A 27,747-nucleotide genomic window follows, 5' to 3' on the forward strand; every position below is an offset into this window, starting at 1 on the left:
AGCTGGAGGTTGCTGTCATCTGGCGTGTTCCCACCTTGTGTTTGCAAGTCAGCCTGGGCAAGGGCCGGATACTGGGGTGGGTGTTGAGCCAGTGTTCCCTGCAAGTGGAGCATTCGTGTAGCCTCCCAGGAGAGATGCAGGTGCCACCCAGCTGATTAGTAGAGCACCAGCAGCCTGTGTTTCTACGGGTGGTGCACATCCACACATGCCTCAGTGCACAGAACAACATTTATTTTGCACGTGGATGGAAACAATAACAGGGAACATTGGCACGGAAGCTGCTGAGGTGGCTGCTCTGCAGCTCTGCCTTCCTGCACCTTCTGGCATGGCACAGGGGTTCCCAGCCTAGGGGCATGACTACCCTGCCGAAGTGGAACGGGGTCCTAGCTAGAAGGGAGGGGTCCCAAGAGGAAAAGACTGAGGAGTGCTAAGCTCTGCCTTCTCCCCACTCACACCAGCCCCATAGCACAGGCTAACAGGGCTCTTGCCTCCATGGTGAGCACTTTGGTCGGTTTGGCCTGCCATACGCAGCTGGCCCAACATGTCCTGCTGCTGCAAGTGGGCACTGTTATGGCAGCTGGGAGGTGCCTACAGCTCCACAGAAAGGCCTGCCATGTGTTCCCAATCACTGAACCCCCTTAACAGCACCATCCCCATGTCCCTTCCCACCTTGACGAGACCAGGCAAACAGAGGCCTCCGTGACGTCCTGACAAGGGACCGAGCCGCCACCTGGACTTCTAGACACTGCTGCACAGCACAGAGTTCCCAGCACAAAGCCATGGGACAAAAGAGGGGAAAGAACAATCATGCACATCGTTACACAAAAGGCCCCAAAGATAACACACCCGTGGCGGCCGCTTGGCAGGACTCGTGCTGCCTGCCTGCAAAGCAGGGTGGCAAGCTGGGTTCCTGCTGCGTGCCGTGCCACTCCAGGGATGAGCAGCTTCAAGGGAATTTACTGTGGGCATGTGCGACCAGTGACACCATGTTCTAGGAGGAGCTTTGCATGTGATTCCAAAGAGGTCTCTGCCCCATGCAGGCTGGTGAGCAACAGGATTGCAACAGTCACATCGGAGACCCCTGCCTTTGCCTTTTGGCCTTGCCCCCAGGCCAGGCAAGCAGTGCTGTCACCGCCTTGTTTGCAGAATCAAAAGGAAAAACTGTGTAGCACTGTAAAGACTAACGAGATGGTTTAATGGGTGATGAGCTTTCATGGGCCAGACCCACTTCCTCAGATCATATTCTGGAAGAGAATTGTCACAACCATATATACCAAAGGGATACAATGAAAAAGGGGACACATTATTAAACTGACAAATCAGATTTAGTACAGAAGGTGGGGTGGGGGGGGAGGGAATAGCTATTTGAGTCAATGAATGGCTAATCAGGGGGTGATAAGCGGGAAGCTATCTTTGTAATGGTTAAGGTAATTAGCATCTTTGTTAAGGCCCATTCGTAAAGTGTCAAATTTATGCATGAAAGAAAGTTCTGAAGTTTCCCTCTGTAATCTGGTGTTAAAGTCTCTTTGAAATAAGATGCATGTAGTAAGGTCATAAAGATTATGCCTAGGTAGGTTGAAATGAAAAGCAACTGGTTTTTCCTTGTGAAGATGTCTGATGTCTAATTTGTGGGCATTAATTCTTTGGCAAAGTGTCTGAGAAGTCTTTCCAATATACGTAGCAGAAGGACACTGTTGGCACATGATTGCATAAATTATACTTCTGGGTGAACAGGAATATGTGTTCTTGATCATATAACTGACATGGTGAGGTCCAGTGATGGTGTCACCAGAGTAAATATGTAGACAAAGCTGGCAACGGGGTTTATTGCAAGGGAAGGTACCAGGGTTGGTATTAGTGTGGTATGTCCTGTGATTGTTGGTAAGAATCTTCCTGAGGTTAGGTGGTTGTCTATAGGCGACTATGGGTCTATCTCCCAGAGCCTCTTGGAGTGTAGTATCCTGTTCTAGTATAGTTTGTAGGTTATTGATAAAGCGTTGGAGGGCTTTAAGGTGGGGACTATAGGGCTAAGTCTATACTGGCAGCTTCTTGCGCAAGAACTCTTTTCCGGAAGAGTTCTTGTGCAAAAACTCTTCCACAAGAGTTCCTGCCATGTGCTTTTGAGCAAGAGCATCCATGGCAGTGTGGACACTCTCTTTCTTCTTGCGCAAGAAAGCTCTGATGGCCATGTTAACCATAGGGGCTTCTTGCACAAGAAATTCATGTTGCCTGTCTACACTGGCCTCTTCTGGAAGAGCTCTTGCGCAAAAGGGCTTATTCCTCATGGGGAGAGGAATAACTCTTCTGGAAGAAGCCCTGTTTTCTGATGCTTTACTGTAAATTTACTTCTGGAAGAACGCTTGTGCAGTGTAGACAGCCAGCAAGTTTTCGCGGAAGAACGGTTGTTCTTTCGCAAGAAGCTGCCAGTGTAGATGTAGCCTGGGTGATGACAAGTGGTGTTCTATAGTTGGTTTTCTTGGGCCTATCTTGAAGTAGATGGTTTCTGGGTATTCATCTTGCAGAATGGCACTGCATTAACTGAGTCAGTAAAGCAGCTGTGCTGGGCAAGAGGCAGCCGCAGATGTGGAGATGGAAGCTCAGGTGGGTTGCAGAGTTCAGTTACTGACTGTCAACTAGTGTGCCTGGGTGCAGACAATAGGGACCAGTGTTTCTTGTAAGCAGGGCACTTGTGTGGTCACTCAGGAGAGATTAAGTTCCCAACCAGCTGATTAGCAGAACGCCCACAACCTCTCACAGCTGGCAACATGTTTCTTCTGGTGGTGCACATATGCACAGAACCAAATTTATTCTGCACATAGATAGAAAAAATTAGCATGAACGGAGATGGGGAGGTGCATGCACTGCCTGTTCCCCACGTTTCAGTCTCAGCTGCTTGCATTGCCAATGATCTCAGGCAGTGTTAGAGTCTGACTGCCTCTCTCAAGCATAGGAAGGCCATCTGGGCCGGGGCAAGGCACAGCGCATGGGCTGCCAGCACAGGCAGGAAGAGCCCTTGGAAAGAATTCACAGCGTAATCGTGCCTCTGCCCAGTGGTGCGGGAAGCACCCTATGTACAGACGTGCAGACAGATGGATGCTGGGGGGCGGCAGAGTCCTTCAGAAGCAGAGAGATGATGGCGGAACAGGTGGTTGTCCCTGAGACGTGGCCCAGGCCCAAGACAGCTGGGTGGCTCAGGGGGCTGCGTGAGGGGCCTTTCACTATTGCTTCATGGGTGAGAGTCACCCCAAAGGGCAACTTGGCTACTCTGGTGTCCTCTGAAATGGCCAATTTCACTGGCAGGGTTTTCCAGCCCATGTTTCCTGCCTGGCAAGGGGAGCGAGTGAAGTCCGAGAGGTGCTGAGCAGCCTGAAGCCTGCTGAGTGCAACGTGGCACATCATGGCACCGTGTTTGCTGCAGCCAGCCTCTGGCCTGCAGGGGAGCATCCTGGCTTGTCTGGAAACCTCTGGGGCCACACGGAACCCACTGCAGCTCCCCCAGGCTTGGTTGAAAAACAGTGCGCTCTATCGGGGGGGGGGGGGGGGGCAGCTCTCTGCCTGCCAGGAGACCACATGTCCTGTGCAAAGCAAGTTCTCTCTGCCCAGATTATGACACAGGCTACAGCAATGGGACTTGCTTGGGGGGGACAGAGTCATGTCAGCGACCCAAAGGAGGAATGGGTTTCATACAGAGACGGTAACAATTATGCGGGTGCGCTAATCGCCTGCCATCAGTGCTTAGCTTATGCCCAGGTTCTTAGCCCTGAGTTTGCATGAAGACCTGCTACCCTCAGGGAGCAGATGGATTTCCTGCACCTGAGAGAAACTGAACAGCAAATTCCTGCACCTCTGGGCCTGGCAGCTCAGAGCCCGGCACCTCTTTCATTACAAACTGAGCACCTCTTCCTCACCACTTCGTATTCCCCAAGCATTTGACTGTCAGTGGCAGGAGCCATTAAAATGACAGTAAAAAACAACCAGCCTCCCTGGGGAGTGTCTTCTTACCCCAGGTGGTTCGTAAGTTGCCAGATGTTTAAACCCCATCCCTTTGGTTCCCTCCCACCATCAGCCGCTCACTGAGGTGAGTGGCGATGCCCCTGCAAACTGCCAGCTGTGCAAACCCTCTGGGAGATTCCGGCCCATTCCCCAGGTGGTGTGAAGGCAGCAGTGAGCTCCTACAAAAGGAATTTTTCTCACGAGGTGGCCGACTCACCAACAGGAGGCAACTGTCCGGGGACCCAGCAATTCTAAAGGGCCCATGGCAGGGACAGTGGCTGGAGACACGGTCTCGCTCAATTACTGCCAGAGCCCCATGCCGTATGCTCCAGAGTGTCAGATGCTGGCTGCAGGCAGCAGCGAAGGCGTAGCGCAGGAAGGCTAGCCCTTGCCCCTCCCCTTCTGTGCACCCGGACCGGCCCTTCCCCCTCCCTGGCCCGTGGGCCTGGCACTTTGTTGGTCCTTCTGCTGTGTGGTTCTGGCGCCTGGGGCAGGGACTCTAGTTTTGCTCACTGCAGTCGAATGCGGGCGGGCATAACGCCATCAGCTGCAGGTCAGTCATATCAGTGGCAGCGAGCAGACTCAGGCCCCAGGCTTCCAGATGGAATTCCTGGGGAGCTTCTGTGTTCCCCGCACGGACACTTGGCTCACTAGAGACTCGTACTGAACACACAGGGCAGCGCTGAAAAGTCAGCTTTCCTGCCGGCGGGGCTCTGCCTTTGTTGCGGGGTGCTTGGCAGCATGAGTTTCAGGGTTATGTCCACTGTCCCATCACCTTGGCACCACACGCTGAACATTGGGAGCTGCCAGGCTACATGTTACCCACTTGCAGTGGTTACTGTGCTGATTAGCTAGAAGAAGTGGGGTTTTCTTTTAAAGTAATCAGCTCTAAGTTTGCATGCACTGCCCTTCTGGCAATGCAGGCTGTACAGTGGCATTACAGCCGACAGCTGTTGGCTGGTACTTTGCAGCTGGTACTCTGGCGACAGAGGCATGTAGTCTAGACGTACCCTCAGTCTGACTTAATTAGCCCTGATGATGTCTCTTTCTTTCTTTCTTTCTTTCTTTCTTTCTTTCTTTCTTTCTTTCTTTCTTTCTTTCTTTCTTTCTTTCTTTCTTTCTTTCTTTCTTTCTTTCTTTCTTTCTTTCTTTCTTTCTTTCTTTCTTTCTTTCTTTCTTTCTTTCTTCCTCTCCTCTCCTCTCCTCTCCTCTCCTCTCCTCTCCTCTCCTCTCCTCTCCTCTCCTCTCCTCTCCTCTCCTCTCCTCTATAGACGTGAGTTGTAGTACCACATGAAAGCTTACGCCCTAACATCCTAATACATTTGTAAGTCTTTACAGTGCCACTAGATTCCTTGTTTGTCTCTTTCCACGGTGGTTCTGTAGCCTATAGCAGTGTGACTCAATGGCACTATTCCAGGTTTACACCCATGTAACTGAGTTCAGAATCTGGATCCTGGCTTTCTTTTGCATCCTGACATAGAAAGCACTGGAAAGTCCTAGCTAAATGCTTCTGTCTCCCCCTGGCCTAACACATGGGATACCACAGCCATCTCTACCATACGTGCAAGGGTTAAATGTGCTCTCCAGGCCATGTTCAAAGCATCACATCCACAGATTTCTGTTTCTGCAGTAAGTAATGACGTTGATGGCAGCCGCCATTGACTGTTTGTTTGAAAGGCCCCGTTATGTATTGCACACACAGCCAGCCGACCTCAGCAGTTTTTGCACTTCTAACTGTGGGGTGGGGACGTCAGCTTTCTACAGGGATAGTCACTGGCTCCAAAAATTCTGAAGCAGGGCCGGTTGTTGCATTGTTTGAAAGCGAGGGTCTGGGGCCTGGCCTGTGTTTGGCTGATGCATGCAACCTCTAAATCTCCTGGCCAACACACCCAACAAAGCTGGCTGCTCTGAATGTGAAAGCTAATGAAATAATTCCACGGCCGGGGGTTTAGCGAGACAATGGCTGCTGGGAAGCAGCTGACCTTGGTTTTCATGGAGCTTTTGTCCAGCATTCTTGCTTTGTTTCATGTTTTGACTGGTTTGTAAATAGTTTTGGCACCATTCTGCCGAGGGGCGGTATAAATTCTCCTGCTCGGCCCCAGGCCCATCACTGGCTCACGCAGACGCTCGTAGGACTGGTAAGAATTTTCTATTTATTGCCCTTTTTACAAATGATGTTGCCACTGCAAGCCAAAGCCGCAGGGTCTGAAGACTGATTGACCCTCTATAGCATTAATGCAGCAAAGAGGTGCCCAGCAATGTATGTGGGTACATATATCCAATAGGCAAATAAGAGGATACCAATGTTTCAGTAGCACATGGTGACAGGGAGTTCACAACCGCTTGGGAGCATGACCTGAGTTTCATTGCAGTTTAATAGGTGATTTCACTTAACCTCCAGCCTACTCAAACGTGACAGCATTGAAACTCCCCTCCCCTACCATATTTGACTATAACTGGGCACGAGTTCCTTCAGGGGAAACTGTACTGAGTTGGATAGACCAGGCACTTGGTCGCCCCTTCTTGCACAGTGATGCACCCCACACGATCTGCAGCTGGTCTGTTGGCGCCAACTGAAGATGCAGGGATTTGTCTTTCCTGGACACCCAGTGCCGGCTGCCCTGCCGGTCTAATTGGATCACTCTGGGGTTTAAATTGCTGCGGGGCAGAGTTGAAGACAGTTTAATAAACTTGAACTGCCTTAGCCAAGCCCTAAATTTTCAGGGAAACTCCATGAGGCTCACCCTGCCTATGCTATTGTTAATATTGTATGGGCCAAAACTCAGAGGGCCTCAGGAAGGCTTTCCTCAGGCCAAGAGAAGGCCTTTTTCCCTTTATTTCACTGCAAGTCTCTGCATAAGGGCAGCACAGCATCTGAAGGGAGCAAAGCTCCCAACTGAAACCCATGGAGACTTTGTAATGTTTATTGTAATGCCAGAGACTCGTGTCTGAAGAATGCAGGACTCTGGCTGAGGTGGTAGGAAGGAGGGAGAGTCCTACAGGACTGCCCTTGAGACTCTAAGGCAGGATTGCTTAGCACACTTGCTGTTGTCGGGCAAGCACTAATTATGTTTCTAGAGAACAAGTGAGGCGAAAGGCAGCCACTCCTTAGCATCCAGGGAGCTGCGGTTTGTAGTTCTTTGCTCCCGCTATGATCCCTTTGCAGCTGGTTTGTGTGGTCTCTCTTCCCCTTTGAGATGGATCATTGAGCACTGTGCAAACCCAAAGACTTTACTGCAAATTTCAGCACCAGGGAATTCTTTCCCTCACGGGGATACAGTTCAGAGGAGGGAAGGAGACCTCTCCCCACCACTGGCCCTGCCCTGCCCAGATCTAAGGGCAATGGTGCTTAGAAACCCCCATGTTGGTAGCTCTGGCCACTACACGCCCGAGGAACGGCCACTCGAGGGAAGGGGAGAGATTAGTGGTGGGGCACTGGGCTGGTTGCGGTGAGCGGATACCAGAGGGGTGGGTTTGTGTGTATGAACCTAAACAAAATTCCAGTTTAACTGTGTGGGTTTCCCTCCCAAAGAACTCGGTCCTCAGTTTCACAATGTCGTCAGACCACCAGCTGCCAGCCTCCAAGCAACAGCAAACCAGCCCGAAGGTCAGTGTGTACTTCTCTGCACGGCAGTGCAGTGGCTGGGTTTGCCCAGCAACAGGGTCCCAAGAAGCTGACATGCATGGAGGCATTCTGGATGTGTGTGTATCCACTGCCCCACTTCAGTGCAGCCAAGAGCTGCTCTCCTCCTGGGAAGCAGGAGACAGGAATATGAACAGCTGAGCTGCTGAGAACCCCTCTCCTTAATCAGCAGCTCTTTGCTCTAAACCCCACTCTGCTTTTCATTCAGTAGCTCGGACTGTTGGAGCCTAGGCAGTTGTCTTGAAGTACCGGTGCCAGTCCCAAAGCAGCTGCTTAGTGTGCATGGCAGCACCAAATGCCATCACGCCCGCCCCATCCCAAGACTCACCTCCAGGTGCAGGGATGCAGGGGTTGTGGAACAAAAGGAAGAGGCTTCCCCAAACCAGCAGCTCTTCAGGCCTCCCGGGTGTGGATGGGGCCTCATAGGAAAGCCGGAGAGCAAGTGGCATATTTAACAGCCATTCATCGGGGGGCCCACAAGGGACACTAGATAAATCCTGCCAATTGCCCTAGAATCAGCCAAAGCTGCAGCCTGGTCAGCAGCAGTGCTGTGCAAAAAGTCTTCCCTGAATTCCCGCCCATGGGTAATGCAATGAGGCAGCAGCCCAGCATTCGCTCTCAAGTCGCTGAGCCGCTTGAAGGCCAGACATTTCCTTTGGCCTCAGCCCTGATGCACTGGACATGTCAGCCCCAGGAGAAACACTAGCAAGGGGCATTTGGGGCGGTGGCTTCAGAACTATTCAGTGTCGTTAAGTCTTGTGATTTTTATTGCAAGTCTCCCAGCAGTAATTGGTGTTGATCTTTAAGGCCCCAGTTCCTGGATCCTAGGGTCCCACCTGGCAGGAGCCTAGAGACCGGGTGCCTACCTGAGACAAATGTCTTTGCACCCATTATACAGGTCCTTAGCCCGAGTCAGCTGGCACTGGCTAGCTACCAGTACCACTGCAGAGTGGCCAGACCATGCTGGATGTGGGTGGGGGAAAACCCTCACCACACATCACCCTCGTACTGGGACCACCTTTGGGAATTCTGACTTCAAGGTGACAATCCTTTTCAAGTTGGGGATGCCTTCCTCACATGGAGGGCCTGATCCACCCCCCCACAGGAGTGGCTAGGAAGTCTGCTAGTTTGACGTCAGTGGTGCTGGCTCAGCTCAGCACTCCTCCTGTTTTGTGTGCAGGGACAACAGATTTTCCTCTCTCTGCTCCACTGCTCCACAAACCCGCCAGAATCTGGCTTGCTGGATGATGTATTAATACCTAACTACTGTCCCAAGGCCTGTTTGTTTACCTGGGGCTCAAATTGCAAATGGAAGAAAAGGTCGCTACACTTGGAGTGACCGAGATCTGGGACTGGAAAGCAAATTGCTGAGGCAGCTGGGCCAAGTGTCAAAACCCTACCATGGTCGATAATGTCCTTGTGAAATGCCGGCGTGGCACCTGGGTGCGGGGAGAACATGGCTGAGTGGGGAATTCAGAGAAGAGCTACAAATGACTGAGGTCCCTGGTTAAATTGGCTCAGTGGATGGCCCAAATTTTATAGTTTGGGGGTAAATAATAACCAAGGAGACACAAAACACTCGGCAGGGCGTGGAGACTTTCTCTGGTGGAACGACACTCAATACATTCTGAGACAAATAATTAAGACCAAAGAGAGAGTTCTTTGGGGTAGTTTGTAACTCAGAGAAATAGAAGAAACCAAAGCTGAGGGTGGGTAGCCAGAGGCCTTGCCCAGGGCCATGCCAGGAGTCACTTAGGACTTCTAAAGCCACCTGAGCAAAACACCTGAAGATGCCAGAAAGAATGGCTGAGGGACGAGGGCTGAATATGGACTGGTGTTAATAGAGCTTTTCCAGTTCTACACTCCACCATTCTGGGACTGTCAGAGTCTCTCCCCCTTGAGTCAGTCTACCTGGACTACGAGAACCCACAAGAGGACATATGGTAGGGAACAGCCCTGCCCTGACCCCTCAATACATGGGAAGGATGCACTACAGGGCTTCAACCCCCTTGTCTAAGCTGCTGTTCTTCTTGCCTGTTAGATCGTTGTCTTTGAGCAAGAAAATTTCCAAGGTCGCTGCCATGAACTTAATGCTGCTTGTTCCAATTTGAAGGAAGCTGGAATGGAGAAAATTGGCTCCATCCTAGTACACTCTGGACCGTATGTATCTTGCACGTGGGCTGCTGGGGATGAAAGCCCGGGGCTGAGCCTGGGTCCACTGGTGTGTCTGGCAGGGGAGGCTGGGATAGTGACTTAGAAACAACCATTGGGTGTAAAAAAAGATCAAATGAAGAAGTAAGTTACTGACTGGACGATGGCTACTCCCATGTATCCCATGCCTGGAGAGGCCCTAGCAGCTGAGCCATGGGGTAGAGTTATGGAAAGAGACTCCTTGAACCCCTCCCAGGCTGAAAGTCATTGGGCCAGACTCAGCCCTCATTCATGCCCATGTGAATGCATTCACCTCTGTGGCCTCACACTGGTTTTACAGCCAGGTACCTAAGAGCAGGATTTAGGTACAGCAGAGCTGGGTGCGTATGTCCAGGGCAAGTAGCTAGATACACTAGTGTCACTCCTGGTAGTGTTCAAGAAGCAACAGTATGTCACGAGCAACACAGAGGCTGCCCAGGCTGGGTGTTGGTATGCATACTAGCTGCTAACCCAAGGAGCTGCCCTGTGCTGCTGTGGCCTTGCTGGTTTTGGGGTAGCTGGTATGTGTCTGGCTAGTCATGCTGGGATGTACCCGCTGGCTGTGCAGCACTGGGGATCCCTGGGACAGATTGCAGGGAGTCCTACAACACTGGAAGGCCACTCAGTAAGGGTATGTCTACACTACCCCGCTAGTTCGAACTAGGAGGGTAATGTAGGCATACCGCACTTGCAAATGAAGCCCGGGATTTGAATTTCCCGGGCTTCATTTGCATAAGCGGGGAGCCGCCATTTTTAAAACCCCGCTGGTTCGAACCCCGTGCAGCGCGGCTACACGGGGCTCAAACTAGGTAGTTCGAACTAGGCTCCCTAGTTCGAACTACCGTTACTCCTCGTGGAATGAGGAGTAATGGTAGTTCGAACTAGGAAGCCTAGTTTGAACTACCTAGTTCGAGCCCCGTGTAGCCGCGCTGCACGGGGTTCGAACCAGCGGGGTTTTAAAAATGGCGGCGCCCGGCTTATGCAAATGAAGCCCGGGAAATTCAAATCCCGGGCTTCATTTGCAAGTGCGGTATGCCTACATTGCCCTCCTAGTTCGAACTACGAGGGTAGTGTAGACATACCCTAAGGAAGCTGGGTTCTGCCGGAGAGAACGTGGGAGAGCGAGTGCGCTCGCCCATGGGTGTGAGATGCAGCACAGTTGTAGCAACCAGTTTGGCTTTGTGCTGCAGCTGGCCCAATTAATTGTGTGTTTTGAAGGGAGTAGCTTCCTGCCCTGATCACTGGTCATTTCCCTCTATGGTCAGTGGCCTAGGCACTGCAATGAGGTGTGTGTGACACATACAACATCAACCATTGGTGCTGCGCCTCCCACCCACGGCCAGCCACAGCGAGAGTGAGACAGAGATACGGGCTTGCTAGCGGGCACAAGGTTCCATAACTTCAGAAAAACCCAGGTGGTCTCCTGCCACCAAAGTAACCTCTGTCACAGGGGATGGAAGTTAGCAACATGACAGTGTCACTAAAAGCTGTGTAGTGTACACATACCCTAAGGCCAGGTCTACACTAAAGGAGAAGGTTGAGACAAGATATGCAAATTCAGCTACATTAATTACATAGCTGGAGTTGACATACCTTGTTTTGAGTTTCCCTGCCATCCCCACAGTGGGAGGCCAATAGGAGCAAACGCTTTCATCGGCTTACCTTACTCCTCACAGGAGCAGGAGAGCCCGCCACTGATGGGGGCGCCCTCTGAGTTCGATTTAGCAAGTCTTAACTAGACCCACTAAATCAATCTCTGGAAGATCGATCATGGTAGCATCAATCTTCCCTGGAGTGTAAAAGCGATCTAAGTCTCTTAGCATTCAGGCTGCATCTGTTAACAGCTTCTAAGGTAGCTTCCTGTTCTTCAAGTTTGGCAAATTGCTCTTGGTTTTGCTGTCTCACCAGCTCAGGTGTCTCCACTTTCTATGTAGCTGGGCTAGTGTGAAAACCCTTGAGTTCTAGCTGCTGTGAAAGGTTTTTATCTGTTAATCCGATAACCTGCCTGTCTATTTTCCATTCCCCCAAATCAGTTTTCATGCAAAGCTCTTACAAAACATTCTACATTTTCCTCTGGCTCTTGAATGCTCTGGTAAAAACATGCTCTTTAATAAACCACATTTCTCTGAGGTATACAGTGTACATCAAACATAAGCAGAACCCATTCATAGTAATCTTTGTGACTGTCTATAGTGAAGTGAAAATATTAAATCTATGCTCTGGCTGCTTCCCCATAGCACAAATTAAAGAAGATATATGTATATCTCTAGCTTTGTGGAAGTTGATAGCAATGCAAAATCTTGCAAAACATTCTTTCATCTGTCCATTCTGAAGGTTTGTCAAAGCAGAAGTTCCCTGGGGAATTGAAAAGTGGCGTGTTGATGAGGTCCTGCGACCGTTCTTGCTTTGTTTGTTGTGTTTGCAGTTGTACCTGTTTTCTGTCTGTTTTCTGTTCTTAGTTTATTTCTGACACCATGTCATTCTCTTGTACCAGATATGGACTGATTACAGAGCTTGCTTATACAAACCAGATCTGTTCATCTTATGATCCTTTCATGCCCCGTTGGGTAAAGCTAAGGTTAGCTTAAATGAGGTATTTTTTACACACACACACACACACACACACACACACACACACACACACACTGGAAGAACAGTATCATACCATTTAATTTACAGAATAGTGTGGCAAGCCCAGTATAGTAAATAAATGCCCAGGAAGCCAATTGACAGCAAACAGCAAAAGGAGCGTTTCTCCAGATGTCTGCTTAGGAGATTGGGTACAATTAGGAAATGGAGGTTCTGGTGCTTTTCCCATCTCCAGTGTTTGTACTTTGTTGTTTTCCAGCTGGGTTGGCTATGAGCAGCCAAACAGCAAAGGCGAGCAATTTGTGTTTGAAAAGGGCGAGTATCCGCGCTGGGATTCCTGGACCAACAGCCGGAGGAGTGACACTATCAGTTCCCTGAGACCCATCAAAGTGGTGAGAGTGCTTGTGTCAGATACTGTTCATTATAATCTGGTCAGGCTTAGTCAGAAGCCTCTCTTGGGCCCCTCTCAGATGAAGAGATGGAGCCAAAATCCTGTAGAAAACCAGCTGTTCTGACGTTTCAAACAGGCGAGTCACTAGGTCCTCAGATGCCTGCAGCTCCTGCAGCCTCTGTATTTGTGGCTATACCTGAAACCTCCCCAAATTCTCACTGACGTGGTGCCTGACTCAGAAGGATTCCTCTCATACACCAAAGCCTAGTGGGGCCCAAGTTAGTAGATTTTGTGCCAGATGCCCTAGAGGGAGGGAACAGAACAGGGAATCCTTACGTGATCCCTCCCATTATCTATTTCTAGACAAATGGGGGCTAGGGACACCATTCCTGCCCATGCTGGCTAACAGCCATTGATGAACCTAACCTCCATGAATCTCCAGAGGTTTCATGGTGAATGGCTCAGGATGATCCCTGGGCATGTCTGCTCACAGCCGGCATTCCATCTCCTGTGACGAGCCTGGCCTGGGCCCGCTCTCTGGGCACTCAAGTTTTGCTTGGCGGCTAGAGCCATCTTTGCCGATCTCCTCATAATTTCCCTGGAAGCTGCCTGGCCCCACTGCTGACACTGACCCAGCATCTCTCCTCCCCTTCAGGACAGTCAGGAACACAAGATCGTGCTCTATGAAAACCCCAGCTTCACTGGCAAGAAGATTGAGATCATAGATGATGACGTGCCCAGCTTCCATGCCCATGGCTACCAGGAGAAAGTGTCGTCGGTGCGGGTGCAAAGCGGCACGTAAGTCCCTAGGGCGGCAGGTCCCCTCGACCCTGTTAGGAGGTGGGCACGGGAGTCTCCCTTCCCTACATTTGGAATCGAGGAACGGAGGGGACAAAAGCACTGTTTGCCTCCAATTCTGTCTCCAGTTTAAGGCCTCGCCATGACAACAGCCTGACTCAGGTGGTTAGATGTCAGACACAACTGCAGCCAGCAGCTCTGCTGCACTGTCCTTTGCTCTGGGCCTGGGGCTGAGCAGGAGGACGCAGGTTGCAAGATGGGGCTGGAGAATGAACAGTCTTTTGCGGGGCTGCACGGAGCCTTCTGAGGCCAGGGAGGTGTGTGAGGTGCTCCAGACTCAAGTGCCCTGGGCAAAACAAGGCGGGGGGGATGCTACCGAGCTGGGTCAGCCCCAAGGAAGGAATTCCCTTCACTCGGAGGCTTTGTGTAGAACTTTAATGCCTCTAAGCGAGCAGCAGTGCTAGTGAGGCCTGTGGGGGCACAGCTCCTTACCCTAGCCAAGCCAGGGATGGAGTTTGATTACAGAGCAGTGCGGGGCTGCCTGTGTGGGAGGATACACTGGGGACTCTCCCCGATGCCTGGGTTCTCCTGGTCTCTGACTCAGCCATGCTTTCCCTTTGTAGCTGGGTCGGATACCAGTACCCTGGCTACAGAGGCTACCAGTACCTGTTTGAAAAGGGGGACTATAAGGACAGCTCAGAATTTGGTGCCCAGCACCCCCAGATTCAATCCGTCCGGCGCATCCGGGACATGCAGTGGCATCAGCGAGGGGCCTTTCACCCCACCAACTGAGGCCTCTCCCCTCTCCTGAGTGCCCGGAGGAGGAAGGAAACCAGAACGAGCTTGTATGTGACCTGCTGCTGTTTCCCAAAGGCCTTGCTCTGCCGCCGGCCACCGAGTGACTACGGCTGCTCTGCTGTGGAAGCAGCTGAATAAAGCTTTGAGTTTCAAACGGGCGCCTCTGGCCCTTTTTTCTCTGGGGGGGGGGTGAAGATTCTTGAAATCATTCTCTGGGCTTGCCGGGGCATAGGGCTGAGGGGGCTGCCAGTTCTGAGTATCACGGAGCCCACGTGTTCCTCTGAGGTAGATGCCACAGAACCATAAAACCCCAGAACTGGAAGGGATGTTGAGAGGTAATCGCGTCCTCTGCACTCACGGTAGGACCGAGCACCGCCTAGGCCATCCCAGGGTGTGGTGTGAAGGCCCAGCATTAACAAAGGGCAAAGGAGGTTCTCATTATACCTCCATGTTGATAGTCAGGCCAGTCCCTCATCTCCCCCAGCCCCTGGGCAGTCCCGGCTGAAAAAAAGAATTAAAGGTGTGGCACTAGCCCCAAACCTACACCCTCACCAGCAGCGATAAGACAGGAAACAAGAGCTGAGAGCAATTCTCTGGAGGGCGCTGAGCTACTGAATTCCATCAGGAGCCTGAAGGGTGGCCGCAGTTTGCCCAGGACTCTGTAGATTGACCGGCCTGCATGATGCCCTCAGACTCTGCTGGCATTTGATTTGCCCAAGCCCCCAAAATGTGGGGCTCAAAGTGCTATAGGAGCTTGGCTGCTGCTGTGTGTGTGCACATTTGCATAGGCAGAGGGCGAGTCCCCACGTAGAACGAGCCTGCAGTGTCCAGCTAGCTAGTGCCAGAGGTCTGACAGCTAGGCCACATTCACCCGGACTGCTCCTGCCAGGGCCGGCCCCAGGGAGGGATTTTGCCCTACCAGTCAGTTAAAGAAGCTGAGAGAGCTCACCCCTTTGATGGCTCCATCCGGAAGTGCTGCCCAGCAAAGGCTTTTCCTGTGAATAAGGTGGAATCACTCCTTCTTGCTTGTGTTTCGCAGAGGTACTGTACAGTACACCCTGCATGAGGTCCCCATTCATTCGGAGTCTCTCTCTCTATTAGGATTAATTATTGTATGTCTGTTATCAAATGCAAAAGAGCTTCTAAACCAAGGCCCCCTGAAAAATCAGTCAGGGTCGCACGCAAAACAAAAACAAACAAACAACACCCCCCCTCCCAAATCCTCGTTGACATGGCCCCTGACTCCTTCCTGAAGGAGAAAGACACTCCCCACATTCCCAGAGCCTATGGGGGTACCCCAGCCTACTAGGTTTTGTGTGCTCCAGCTCTGTGGTGGGGCAGTAGGGGGCTGGAGCGCTAGCATGGGCTCTCCGATGCGGGGGGAGGAGGGGAGGGGAGGAGGGTCCCTGAGTCTCGGAGGCCAGATTTTGTCAAGCCAAGGGCTGCATCCGGCCCCTGGGCCTGAGGTTCCCCACCCTTGTTTTAAACAAAGGGGAAGGGGAAATCTTTTTTCAGGCCTAACCATTTGTCCAGATCCAGGGTAGGGATCTGGCTTTCACAGCAGAGTGAATACCCCCAGACGGATTCCAGGCAGCTCTTGGGCAGAAGGGTTACCCAAAGCAAGAAGACTGGCATCAGGACTTCTAGGTTCTCATTCTAGGTCAGCCTCTGACCTGAGGCAGCTGAGTTAATCTTTCGGGGCCTTTCTCATCTGCAGCAGGACACAAAAATAATCCCCTGCCTCGCCGCAGTGCAGTGACACGTGGCTGGCGAAGCCTGTGGAGCTTCCATAGAAGTGCAGAGGATTGTTGTGAAGAACTGATAGCTACAACTGCTCTCAGGGGTTCCACCAGGGCAAGCTGCTATTGAACTAACCCACATGTCCTGCGAGTGGGGCAAGGCATCAGAGTATAAAATCACCCTGCATTTCAGTCTGTTTTTTACAAGCTCTTCTGTGCAGCCACTGCTCAGGAAGAGAGATTCTCTGCATGGCCACTGTGTGTCACCACAGCCTCACCCAACACTGGTGAGTTTGCCACTACCATGTAGATGATGTTAAGAATCTGGCCCATTTCAACTCTGTTAGTGTGTGTGTGTGAGTGTGTGTGTGTGTGTGTTTGCCACTACCATGTAGATGATGTTAAGAATCTGGCCCATTTCAACTCTGTTAGTGTGTGTGTGTGTGTGTGTGTGTGTGTGTGTGTGTGTGTGTGTGTGTGATTCCATTTGTTGCCCCTGAGGGCTGGGGACAAGCAGGTGAAGTGTCACCGTGTCGGTGAGAATGGGTAACATTGTATGGGGGAGATGAGTGGAGGAATGGCGGGGGAGAAGGGGGAAAGGGAGTGGCTTCCAAGTGTTGCTGCATTGTCACACGAACAAGTGACAACTTGCACAAGAGAACTGAGCCCTGGAAAAGGTGAAATTGGGTAGAAAGCCTCATCACCTACCAAGAATTAAGGCAGCACATTCCTGTCGCTTGAATTGCTCTTAAAATACCAGAATGTTCTGATGATAACTGGTACTTAGCTCCCATTCAGAGGCTGTGAGAGACCCCCTCCCCTCCAGCTCCCACATCCTCTCTGCTGATGTCTGAATTGGTGTAATTTACACACTGAGCAGACAGCAGAAGGGGGGAAGTTGAAGCTAATTCCATCCAGCAATAAAATCCACCTCCTAACGCCGGCTCCTGCTGCCATGGCATAAAAAGATCATCCGCTCACGCCACCTTAGCCTACTGCCATATGGGCATAAGTAGCAAAAAGGGGATTTAACTTACATTACCCTCTGTCTCTTGAGCTGAGGGAAGGCTGGTAAGCAGACTGTCATGATGTCCTGATCTCTAGGAGACCATCTCTGCGTACATCCTACATCATTTGCTCTCTAAATGTCTGAGCTCCTGGTCCATCCAGTCAGCGTTCAGAATTCACTCACTGCTGTACTTGGTTCTGAATTCTGAGCCCATGTTGCTGTGGGATTCCTGCATTTGCCCTGCAGGCTAAGTACATGTTCATGGTGTGAGGTGCTTTTCATCTTGGACAATCTGGTCAATTATCCTTGAAGACAAAATGTCCAGGAATTTGCCTCTGCCACTGAGGAAAAAATGACAGATGAACCTTTGTGGTAGGACCCGTGACAGGGCAGACAAGGCCCAAGCCTAGAAAGAGCCGTAGATAAGTCCTCCAGGACACTAGGGAGGCTCTGGAGGAACTGGCCAATCAGGCATCAGGGAGACCTACAAAAGGAGCTTCCAAGCTCAGCAGCAGTCAGTATGGGGCAGAGTTCAAGGTGAGCACACTGCCGGGCTGGCTGAGGAAGTTGTCTCCAGGAGGGGAAGCCCTGGAGGTACCACTTTCTCTCACTGGGGAAAGAGGCTGAGGGGAAACAGAGAGAGAGACTTGGAGACACAAGTAGAGGGCACCAGGATGGACTCCTATGAGGCATGTATCGCAGAAGGGGCTGTGATTCACAGGAGGCTGTGTGACTCAGCTGGAAACTGAGGACAGTGCAGGCAGCTGGGGGGAAGGTGGTGGGTGTTTGCATGAGGTGAGTGTCACCCCGTTACAGGGCATCATGGTATCCTGTGGGTTGGTGCAAATGTCACACTGGTGCCTGGAACATCCAGACAGTGTCTGAAACTCTTGAGGCCCGGCTGCGGGCGTCTTACCCTCCCTGCTGTGTACGGTCCTACCCATACTAGCGCCAACTGCAGACAGCGTTTACCAACAGTGGCAGACAATCCCTAATGAAACTCTGCTTTCCAGGAGATGGTAGGAAAGGGAGCAGCACCAGAGCCACTAGTGCACTTGGGATGTTTGGTGTCTGGCAGACAGGCCTGCCAACAGGTGGGGGGGGGGGGGCAAAAAGAGGCAACTACCCCAGGGCTCAGGGCTCTGGCAGCTGCTGTGGCACTGGTGGTATCCTGAGCCCTTTAAATCACCTCCAGAGCGCTGCGCAGGAGACAAGGGGGAGCACAGTGTGGGAGGTGCTGCCCTCAGTCCAGCCCCTTCCACCTGAGGCCCCACCCCTTTTGGGAGCACGGAGCTGGGTCCTCCTCCCCTACTACTCCCCCTTGCCCAGGGGCCCGGTGTGACTGTTGGCTCCCCTGCTGGCAGAAGCACAGGAACAAGCAGTGGCTGCTTGAATTTGAATCTGCCAATGAGGTGGTGACTGCTGTCTTGCTCCTCCACTGCCCAAAGGAGTCACAAGCCCACCTGGTACCCCAGAGGGTTTCATGAGGATGGTTACTAAGTGTGTTCACCACCACTGATGGGCAGCAGGCATGGACATACAAGCGAACCGAAGTGCTGAGTCTGACACTGACCATTGACATCTATTGCCAGAACTGTCCTGACTTCAAGCCAGTTAATGGGCCAAAAAGATTCTGATTTGGCCCAACGCTCCTACTGGAGCTGAGCAATAGGGCAGCTTTCTGCTCCAAATGGCTCATGACCATTGATGCATAAGAGACAGAAGTCTTGTTTCCTCTGCCATTTGCTGAGGGTGGCAGTGTGTGAAGTCATTGGTGCTACCCGCTGCCATCTCAGTGCTGGGCCCAGAGCCCTTCCAACGTCAGCCATGGATCATTGGGGATTCAACCCTGTGGCCTCACTGTTTTTCTTAACTCCAGCATGTTGCTTGAGAGTATAAGCAAAGGCCAAATGGGTTCAGTGTTGGAATGCCACCAAGTCATTGTGCAAGTAGCTGCAGAGCGACATAGTTGTGGTTTTAACAAATCCGCTGCCTTGGAGTGATACCTGGACACAAGAGAAAGCTCTAGAGTGGTGGACTGACATTTTTCGATTCCGTCCTCTTCATTAGCTGCTTCATGTGTAGGAGAAGTTCAGCAATGAGGATGTTGTCTCCACCAGACCTGGGGAGGAGTCGATGGCTTTCTGTGTAGGGACGTATTATCAGGAAGATCAATGAACCACAAAGCACGTTTCCCGAGGAATGTCATTGCATAGCCAAGGATCATGTGAGCGCCAAGGTGCAATAAGATCACCAATGATGGACAGAGACTGAACATCCAACCAGACCATCGTAAGGGCCTAGACAGAATTTGGTCCAGGTTGGCCTTTTCACCCTTCTCTCTCATCCTGTTTCTCTTAATTCAACAAAACTTCTTTTTCAAATGCAATAGCTAAATCTGACTTGGATTCCCTTCGGACATTGAACTCGCTCTGAAACTACAGAAGCAGCTTACAAGAAGTCCTTCAGCAGCTAATGCTGAGTACAATTGCCTGGGCAGGACCGGGTTCCACCCTGGCCGCCTCTCTCAGTGAAAGAGAGAGAGGTTGGCTCCTAAGAGAACTGAAGCCCAAATTCCCTCCTTACACTTCTTACCAGCTCACTGTCTGCTTGTTGTCACATTGTTGAAGAGAGAGTCAGTGTGTGTGTGTTGCTGCTGCGCTGCCAGGCGCACCGGCAAAGCTGACATGGGCACCAGACAAATGCTGGCAATAACATGAGCCAGCTGAGATTTCTCACCTTCATTCCAGAGTGCACCTGCAGATAATCGGTGCATGCTCAGAAAACGTTGGCTTGTAGCAACCGACAGGTCCAGCCAAGCCACTGGGGAACTAAAGGGGTTTCTACATCTGTCCCAGACTGCAGCTTCAGATAAGGGATGAATCTGCTTTGGTAAGGTCCCCCCTGTTCACTTCCATTATCATGCTCTGCTTTCTGTGAGTTCCCCCAGGGAAAGGAATGACTTCCAACATCCAGACCCTGCCCTCGTGATACCGACATGCAGTGACCTGGCTCCGCATTTTAAAAGGGATAAGATGTGAAAGCAGTGAAAGGGTCTGTGTTGTCTTTTCAGCAGTGAGCCCCTCAGGGTGGGCATCACCCGAATACCCATGCTCCAGATGAGTCAGCTGGGCTCCCTCCTAAGGGCTCTGTGGGGCTAGGAGACCCTGCAATCAGGGGTTTGGTGTGTCCTTTGGCCCCTTGGCCCGTGGTTCGGTCCAGCTGCGCAGAGCTACGCTAGAGGAGCTGGCCAGATTATGCAGTATGTGCTGCCACCTGCAGCCCCCCTACCCCCCTTGGTGTGGTAGAAGAAACTGGATGACAGCAGGGATGAAGGGTTTTTCTTACGAGATACCAGAGATGCCCTGGGGACTGGGACAAGAAGCACAACACTGCGGCTACTTGTCACATCGGCATTGGCACAAAGCACCGCCCGATGGTGACTGGAGCTGTGAGGGGGCATGGGAAGGGAACAGTGCATCTATTGGAGACAAGTCTACCTGAACTCAGAGCCTAGCCAGTGTTCAGTGGAGAGCCATCACCAGCAAAGGGAGGCACCAGCACTGGGGGTACAGCTGGAGACTTCAGGGCAGGCAGGGCCCCCAGCCTGGCTCTGGCTTCTCTTAGCCCTAACGTAGCTGTGGTAAAATGGGAGGAGGAACTCAGTTCTTGTCCGCAGTTCTTCAAACACCTCACCCCTACAGAAATGCCCCCATCCTCCCCAATGACTCGCAGGTGATTGGCCTTAATACTCCCAGCCTTTGACAGCTGATGGCAAGTGCTTCTGATGCCCAGCTGCGGCCTCAGCTCTTTGCTCCCTTAACACGCTGGTTCTGTGCTCTTGTGCGTGGGGCCAAGACTGCTGAGAAAGCAGGTGACTCTTGGGCTAGAGGACTGAGGGCCCATTCCTGCTGGGAGAAGAGGTGATGACAGGCCCGTGGGGAGGGAGTGGGACTGTATAAAGCTGTGACAGAGGATAGCAGGAAATGAGCGTCCATGGCGTGGGGAAAGCTCTGGAGGGAGGAGAGTTTTGACTGCTGTCTCAGGATTCCTGCCAGCTGGGATCTTGCCCTTCATTTGCTACTCACTCTTCCCCTGCTGCAATGCAAAGCACCGTGGGGAGATTCAAGGGGGAGGGGGGACCAGCCACAGGATGGCAACTAACCTTGGGGACAGGAGCTCTACTGATCAGTCCCAACCAGGAATCCCCTGGGGTTGGCAAATTGTCTGTTTCATACTCAACCGTGCCTTTGATTTTTACTTGTGTGTTTCTTCGTACTGTCATGCTAGGCCTCTCTGGCCTGTCATAGTTGGCAGCACGGGCATCATTTGATGTCTATATTTTTTTCTTGGGAGGAGGGAGCTCCAGTCTGGCCAAGGGGCCATGTGCATGGGCAGGGGAATTCTTTACCTACCTAAAGCTTGCAGGGTTTTTTTTTTGGGGGGGGGGGGGAATGGCCCCCTACCTGCCCCACCCACAAACTACATCCATAGTTTGCAGAGGTGAGTAGCTACCACTGGCATAGTCAACAAAAGATGACTTTAACCTTTGGATGGGAAAAAATCCATTTGGGCCCATCCGTCTGGATCCCAGGCGCTGGTCCTGGCTGGGTAGCCGCTGTTTGCCCTGTCTAGGAGAGATTTAAAGAGCAGCTCCCTCCCCAGCCATTGAGTGGTGATTCTGTAATACATGTTACTGTTGCTTTGTCCGACCACGTCAGAAGGTGAGGCACATGGGTTACTGGCAGGCTCATGCCCCTTCAGTGGCTCCCGCCATACTCTGCTTCAGCAGATGAAAACTTAGGGAACAGAGATGGGCTTTGATTTGATTATTAATCCTGGCACACCATCTTATCTGCCTCCTCTTGTCCCTCGCATAGAATGGTTGTGGGTTCCTGGTCCTTACTCTGCGAGCCTTGGTGCTGGTTCCCTGATGCCTCAGAACCACACTACCCAAACAGCTTTGGAAATGCCCAAGGGAGCAGGGTGAGGCCATGAATGAATCTGTGACTAGATGTTGCTTTGAGACAGCAGCTGTTTTTTCAGTCAGTCATCCATGGGCACTTCTCTGCCTTGCTCCGGGCTTCGCAGAGCTGGGTCCCTATGAAAATATGCAAATTTCTCTAAAAAGGCAGAATCAAAATGATTCCAAAGCCGAAACTTTCCTGCTGGAAGCAAACACCGGGGAGGTGTTAATGGCCCAAGCGGCAGATGCTCTATTGCAATGAGGGTGGGAGCTGGTTGCCTCAGTTTTTCTCTTTGGATAGGAACTGGGAGTACATCTACGCAGCACTGATGTTATTCCAAAATAACGTAGTCTCTGTCTACACAGCAAGCACAGTTATTTCAACATTATGTAAAAATAATGTTGAGCTGGAGGACTTCTTACTCTGACTCCTGGAACCCTCATTTCATGAGGTGTAAGGGAAGTCAGAGGAAGAGTGCCCTACCTTGGACTTCTTGCTGTGTAGACAGCGCCAAAAGCCCAAATAAGCTATTTCTACTTAATATATGCATGTAGCTCAAGTCAATTGAGTTGGTAGAAAACAGACTTTTCCCTGAACATAATTGAAGCAGGGCTAGGATGCAGAAATCGGGTGTTACTACATCTCAGCTGTGTGTGAGAACAGCCCTAAGGACAGGAAAATAACTGCACTGTGAACAAACTGCTCACACGTTGAATGCACTGTGCCTGAGGAAACAGAGGAGGAGTAGGGGAATGAACTCAGAGGTAACAGAGTGCACCAGTCCATTTTGTTTTCATTCCTTTTAGACGGACTTGCTTGGACCTACCTGCATCCAAATCCCAGCAGATAGTGTGTGCACAGTGAGGAGCTATTCTCCCCTGCTGCCGCCCCATTTTACCCTCCCATGCTTCTGTCTAAGGAGCACCGTGTGGCAGGGCCATGCACACGACCCACTGGGCTCCGTCAGCTTCCTCTGTGCTGCCATAACCATCTTGTCTCAAGGATCCTGAATTATTTAGCTAGTGGAGGCGGTGCAGCAGAGCTAATTAGCTGCTGGCTCCGCTGCCGCCAAAGCCTGCCCAGAACTAGCTCGTGCTCAGAGCAGGTGTTCTTGTTTTTTTAATTTTTGGTGCCAGCAGAAGCTCTCCAGGAAGCTTGAGCCTCCCTCCCTGGCACTGAGCTCAGGCTATGCACCACAATGTTCTAGTGCCTGTCTGCAGCAAAGCGGGGACAGCAGGTGGGTTTGCAGGGGATGTGGCCGACTAGGCACCCAACCCTTTGGGAATTTAATTGCTCAGGCTCTTTGCTTCCATCTCACTGGGTCCCCTCTGCCCCGATAACATCCATGAGATGGAAATGAAGGCTCTGGCATGACTACAGGGCAAGGGGCTTGGTTGGAGCAGGAAGAGCAGCTCTCAGGCCATTGCTGCCTGCCCTAGCCCAGGGTAGAGCAGGAATGAAAGGACCTGTAGGCATGGCCAGTTTCTTAAGCCTTTGGAGCGAGAGACCAGGATACTGATGGGGATAGACTTACTCTGAAATCACCCCTTCGTTGGTAGGACCTCATGGGCCTTTTGCTACTACACTTTAGGGCACTGCTCTCAGATGCTACTCCAGAGCTTTGGGTGGGTGACAAGAGGCACCGGAAGCAGGAAGCCCACAGCTAAGAGAGGTGGCACCTCCACCTCCCCACAAGCTCCTGCACGCATGCCCACCGCCCTCTGAAATGACACCAAGCAAACCTTGGAATGGGTCAGGCTGTGACAGCCCCTGGGCGGCTGTGATTAAGGAAAGGCCAAGTCACCGCTATGCCAATGATGTATTTGCAGGGCTGCTGTAGGAGCACACAGGGCTGTTCTGGGATTGCAGCATTCCTGACTCTGACATCAACATGCCAGGCCCTGTTGGTTTTGCTCTTCGTTTGCTCCTCCTCTGCCCACTGAGCTGCTGATAACCATGTGCCCATGGGGAATGAAGCCAGCGCTCCAGGCACTGCTTGTTTTCTTGTCAATCCCAGCAAGGTCCCACATTTGTGTCTTGCCACCGCCCCTGTGAACGGGGCTTCCCCCTCTTCTGTGGCTTGGGCAATGGTGAAACAGCCGCACAGTACTAGCAAGGCAGCCTCCCTGAGGCGCAGGCACATTATGTTTGTGCTTTCCTGTAACCTCAGCGAATTCAAGCAAATTTACCCTGTGATCCTCTTTGTGACTTCTCAGCAATGGGCTTTGCTCTATGCTGTGGTCACCTTTGTGTTATGCGCCATTCTCTCAAGTCAGCAGCAGACCCAGTCTCTCATTTCTGGCCAGTTCCTTGGGACTCCCTTTCTGTACTGAATCGCTGACTCCCAGCATCCTGGATATTCTTGCTTCTGTCCCTGGACAGCTCTGTAAATAAAGAGAAGAACATTCAGTAAGGAAATCCCGCCTGCCCAGATCCTAGGCAAAGAACAATAGCCACTGACATCAGTTTTACAGGCCATCATCCAGAGGCAGGGCTGCCTTTTGACAGACAAAAGCACAGACCCTCCGCAATGTTTAACCCTCTCCTGCTGTGTCTGCAAGGCAACAAGCTTAGGCAGCCAAACAGAGCCTGGATCTTTAGGAAGCGTAACTCAGTGTCACTGACCTGAAGTGAGCAGAGGAACCGTGATTTACAGCAGCACAAAATCTGGCCTGGATCAGCTTTCTTCATCTTTCACGTGCCTGGATCTCGCCTCTCCCTTTGTGTCCATGCCCCTCACCCTGCAGAATGAGATTTTAGACACATTTTTTTTTTGGAAAAATGCAGAAGTATATTTGAAGCTCATGATTGTGAGGGTGATTAATAAGATTGATCTGAGCCCAGCCTAAGGCTGAATGCAACATGACCTGATCTGCAGCCCACCTGCTAGTCCAGCCTTAGCATCTAGCTCAGACAGAGCACTGGACTGTACCAACTCCAGTCTTCCAGATTCTGATGCACCTTGATCCTGCCCTGCAGCCCCCGTTCCAGGGCTGGGACCCTGGCACAGCTATGACTATGCTCCTGAATTCTGTCCTGCAGTAGCCTCTGCTCACCTGTCCTGAGTTCTCAGCAAACAGATAAGCTCCACTGAAAAAGTTATTCAAACCTGTGCAGCTCTCACAAAAGACTAAGTTTTCAGTGATTCTTACATAATCCAAGTTGACTCCTGATTCATTCATTTCATGGAATCACAGAATACTAGGACTGGAAGATGAGAGGTCATTGAGTCCAGTCCCCTGCCTTCATGGCAGGATGCAGCACTGTCTAGACCATCCCTGACAGGTGTCCGTCTAACCTGCTCTTAAATATCTCCAGAGAGGGAGATTCCACAACCTCCCTAGGCAATTTATTCCAGTGTTTGACCACTCTGACAGGTAGGAAGTTTTTCCTAATGTCCAATCTAATTTAAGCCCATTGCTTTGTAACCCCGCTACCCACCCGCACTCCAGTTTCACTGAGAAAACCCCAGGCACTTCCAGCCTATGTGTGTTCCACCATGCAATGCTGCTGCTGCATTCACTTTCCCCTCCCTTCCTACTGTGGCCTTTCTGAAAGGCCAGATTTAATAGGTAGCAGGTTTAAAACAAACCAAAGGAATATTTCTTCATACAGCGCACAGTCAACCTGCGGAACTCCTTGCAAGAGGATGTGGTGAAGACTAGGACTTTAACAGGGTTCAAAAAAGAGCTAGATAGATTCATGGAGATTAGGTCCATCAATGCTATTAGCCAGGATGGGTAGGATGGTGTTCCTAGTCTCCGTTTGTCTGGAAATGGTTGACAGGGGAGGGATCACGAGAGTTTTACCTGCTGTGTTCACTCCCTCTAGGGCTTCTTTATTGGCCACTGTGGGCAGACAGGGTACTGGGCTAGATGGATCTTTCATCTCACCCAGTGTGGCCACTCTTACGTTCTTATGAAAGCATCACCAAGCACATCTGCAGCGAGGCACTCAGGAGCGGTGCATGTTCTCTGCAAAGAGAAGTGAGTTCACCCAGTTTTTAGGACCCAGTGAGGACCGTGTGCAATAAAGCCCTAGGCACTGGAGAGCTTGTCACCTGGACGGTCAGTGGGCAGACAGATGGAGGGTTAAAACGTCTGAGGTTGTCTGGGTCTATGGTTCTGCGGAGTTACGTAGCGGGGGTGTGTCACACTGGGGAGCAAAGCCCAGGTCTGGCCTTGTGGAGGCACCTGTAGGCAGGGGGTGGAATCTCCATCCCTAGAGGTATTTAAGCCCTGGCTTGACCGAGCCCTGGCTGGGATGGTTGAGTTGGGGCTGGTCCTGCCTTGGGCAGGGGGCTGGACTCGATGACTCCTGGGGGCTCTTCCAGGCCTAGGATTCAAATAAAAAAATCACTTGGCTTCCAGGATCTAAACTAGAGGTGGGGAACATAAGGTCTGGGGGCTGAATGTGGCCCTCGGCTTGCCTGGATCTGGACCCTGAGGCTCAGGGTGCCCCCCAGTATTGAGGAGCCCATACTGGCACTCCAGCCCCTGCTCGTTGCCTCACCGCAGGGCTGGGGCACACAATCTACTAGCTTGGACCCCACTAGGCTCTGGCGTGCGAGGGGCATATGGGAAGGGACTTTCTCCTTCTCAGCGGGGCCGAGTCAGTGACAAGTTTTTGTTTTTTGTTTTTTGGTTTTTTTTTGCTTCTCACTTGTGACTGATTTTTCTATGGGTCAGTGGCCCCCCAATCCTAAAATGGTTCCCCACCCCGATCTAAACAACCAGCCCCTTCCAGCTCCTTCATGAAGCATCACTGGCTTCTGCCTCCAAAGACACTTCTTGCCCATTCTCCCCATTGAAAGAGGAGAGGGAACTGGGTCCCCACTGAAGAAAGACGTGCCAGGGCTAAGGCCCTTGTAGCAAAGGGATCTCACTTTCAGCTGTGATAGCAAGAGCCTACACCTCCTGCCTTGCCTGCACTAGTTCACCTTTTACCCCTGCAGCAATGCTGCATGAGGGCTTGTATTGTGGTGTTGTACCTGAGTTTCCCAAAGTGGCAGCCTCTTCTGGAGTAGGCACGTGAATGCAGGAGTCCTAATGGCTCAGGGGGAAGTGGCTCAGGGGAAGTGGTACAACTGTTACTGCTGTGCAGCAAAACCTGTGTTTAATTTCATGTGGAGGCCCCCGGTTTATAACACCCTTCCGACCAGTATCCCAGATTCCCTGCTCAGCCCTCCAGACCCTGCTCCCTCTGCAGAGAGGGCTATAGCCACATGCATTATAACAACCCTACTTAATGTCTGTCACTTGCCCAGCAATAGCGACTTCCCAGTGACCCATATTTCCACCAATGAGTTCCATCTGGCTTTTGATGCACCAGTCAAGGAACAAAGCCAAGGCATGTTGCTCCGACTGACACACGTCACTGAGTCTGTGATCAGCAGACGGGGGTTCGTCTATTTCCCTGGCATGCCTCGTAGCATCACTGCTGCTTTTCTGTGACTGAGAGCGAGACCCACTCGGAAGAGAGTTACCTTGCCCAGATGGCTGGGTTTTTAAGTAGACATGAATAACAAATGTTTTGCCATCTGCCCTGAACACAGAGAATCCATTCGCTGGGGCATGCCAGCCAGGTGGGTACAGCTTCAAGGCTTTGCTTCTACAAAAGAGCTACTCAAT

The 27,747-nt window shown here is 51.6% G+C and overlaps 1 protein-coding gene across 1 annotated transcript; it reads left to right on the forward strand.

Moving 5' to 3' along the window:
* The first annotated feature begins 6,071 nt into the window (after window positions 1-6,071).
* On the forward strand, window positions 6,072-14,552 carry CRYBB2 (crystallin beta B2). Its single transcript, XM_006130220.2, has 6 exons — window positions 6,072-6,131; window positions 7,526-7,600; window positions 9,678-9,796; window positions 12,675-12,807; window positions 13,462-13,604; window positions 14,228-14,552. Exons 2-6 carry the CDS (start codon window positions 7,547-7,549, stop codon window positions 14,394-14,396), a joined length of 618 nt encoding a protein of 205 aa, XP_006130282.1. The 5' UTR covers window positions 6,072-6,131; window positions 7,526-7,546; the 3' UTR covers window positions 14,397-14,552.
* The last annotated feature ends 13,195 nt before the right edge of the window (window positions 14,553-27,747 follow it).

The sequence above is a fragment of the Pelodiscus sinensis genome, chromosome 15 (genome assembly GCF_049634645.1).
Source record: "Pelodiscus sinensis isolate JC-2024 chromosome 15, ASM4963464v1, whole genome shotgun sequence".
NCBI lineage: Eukaryota > Metazoa > Chordata > Testudines > Trionychidae > Pelodiscus > Pelodiscus sinensis.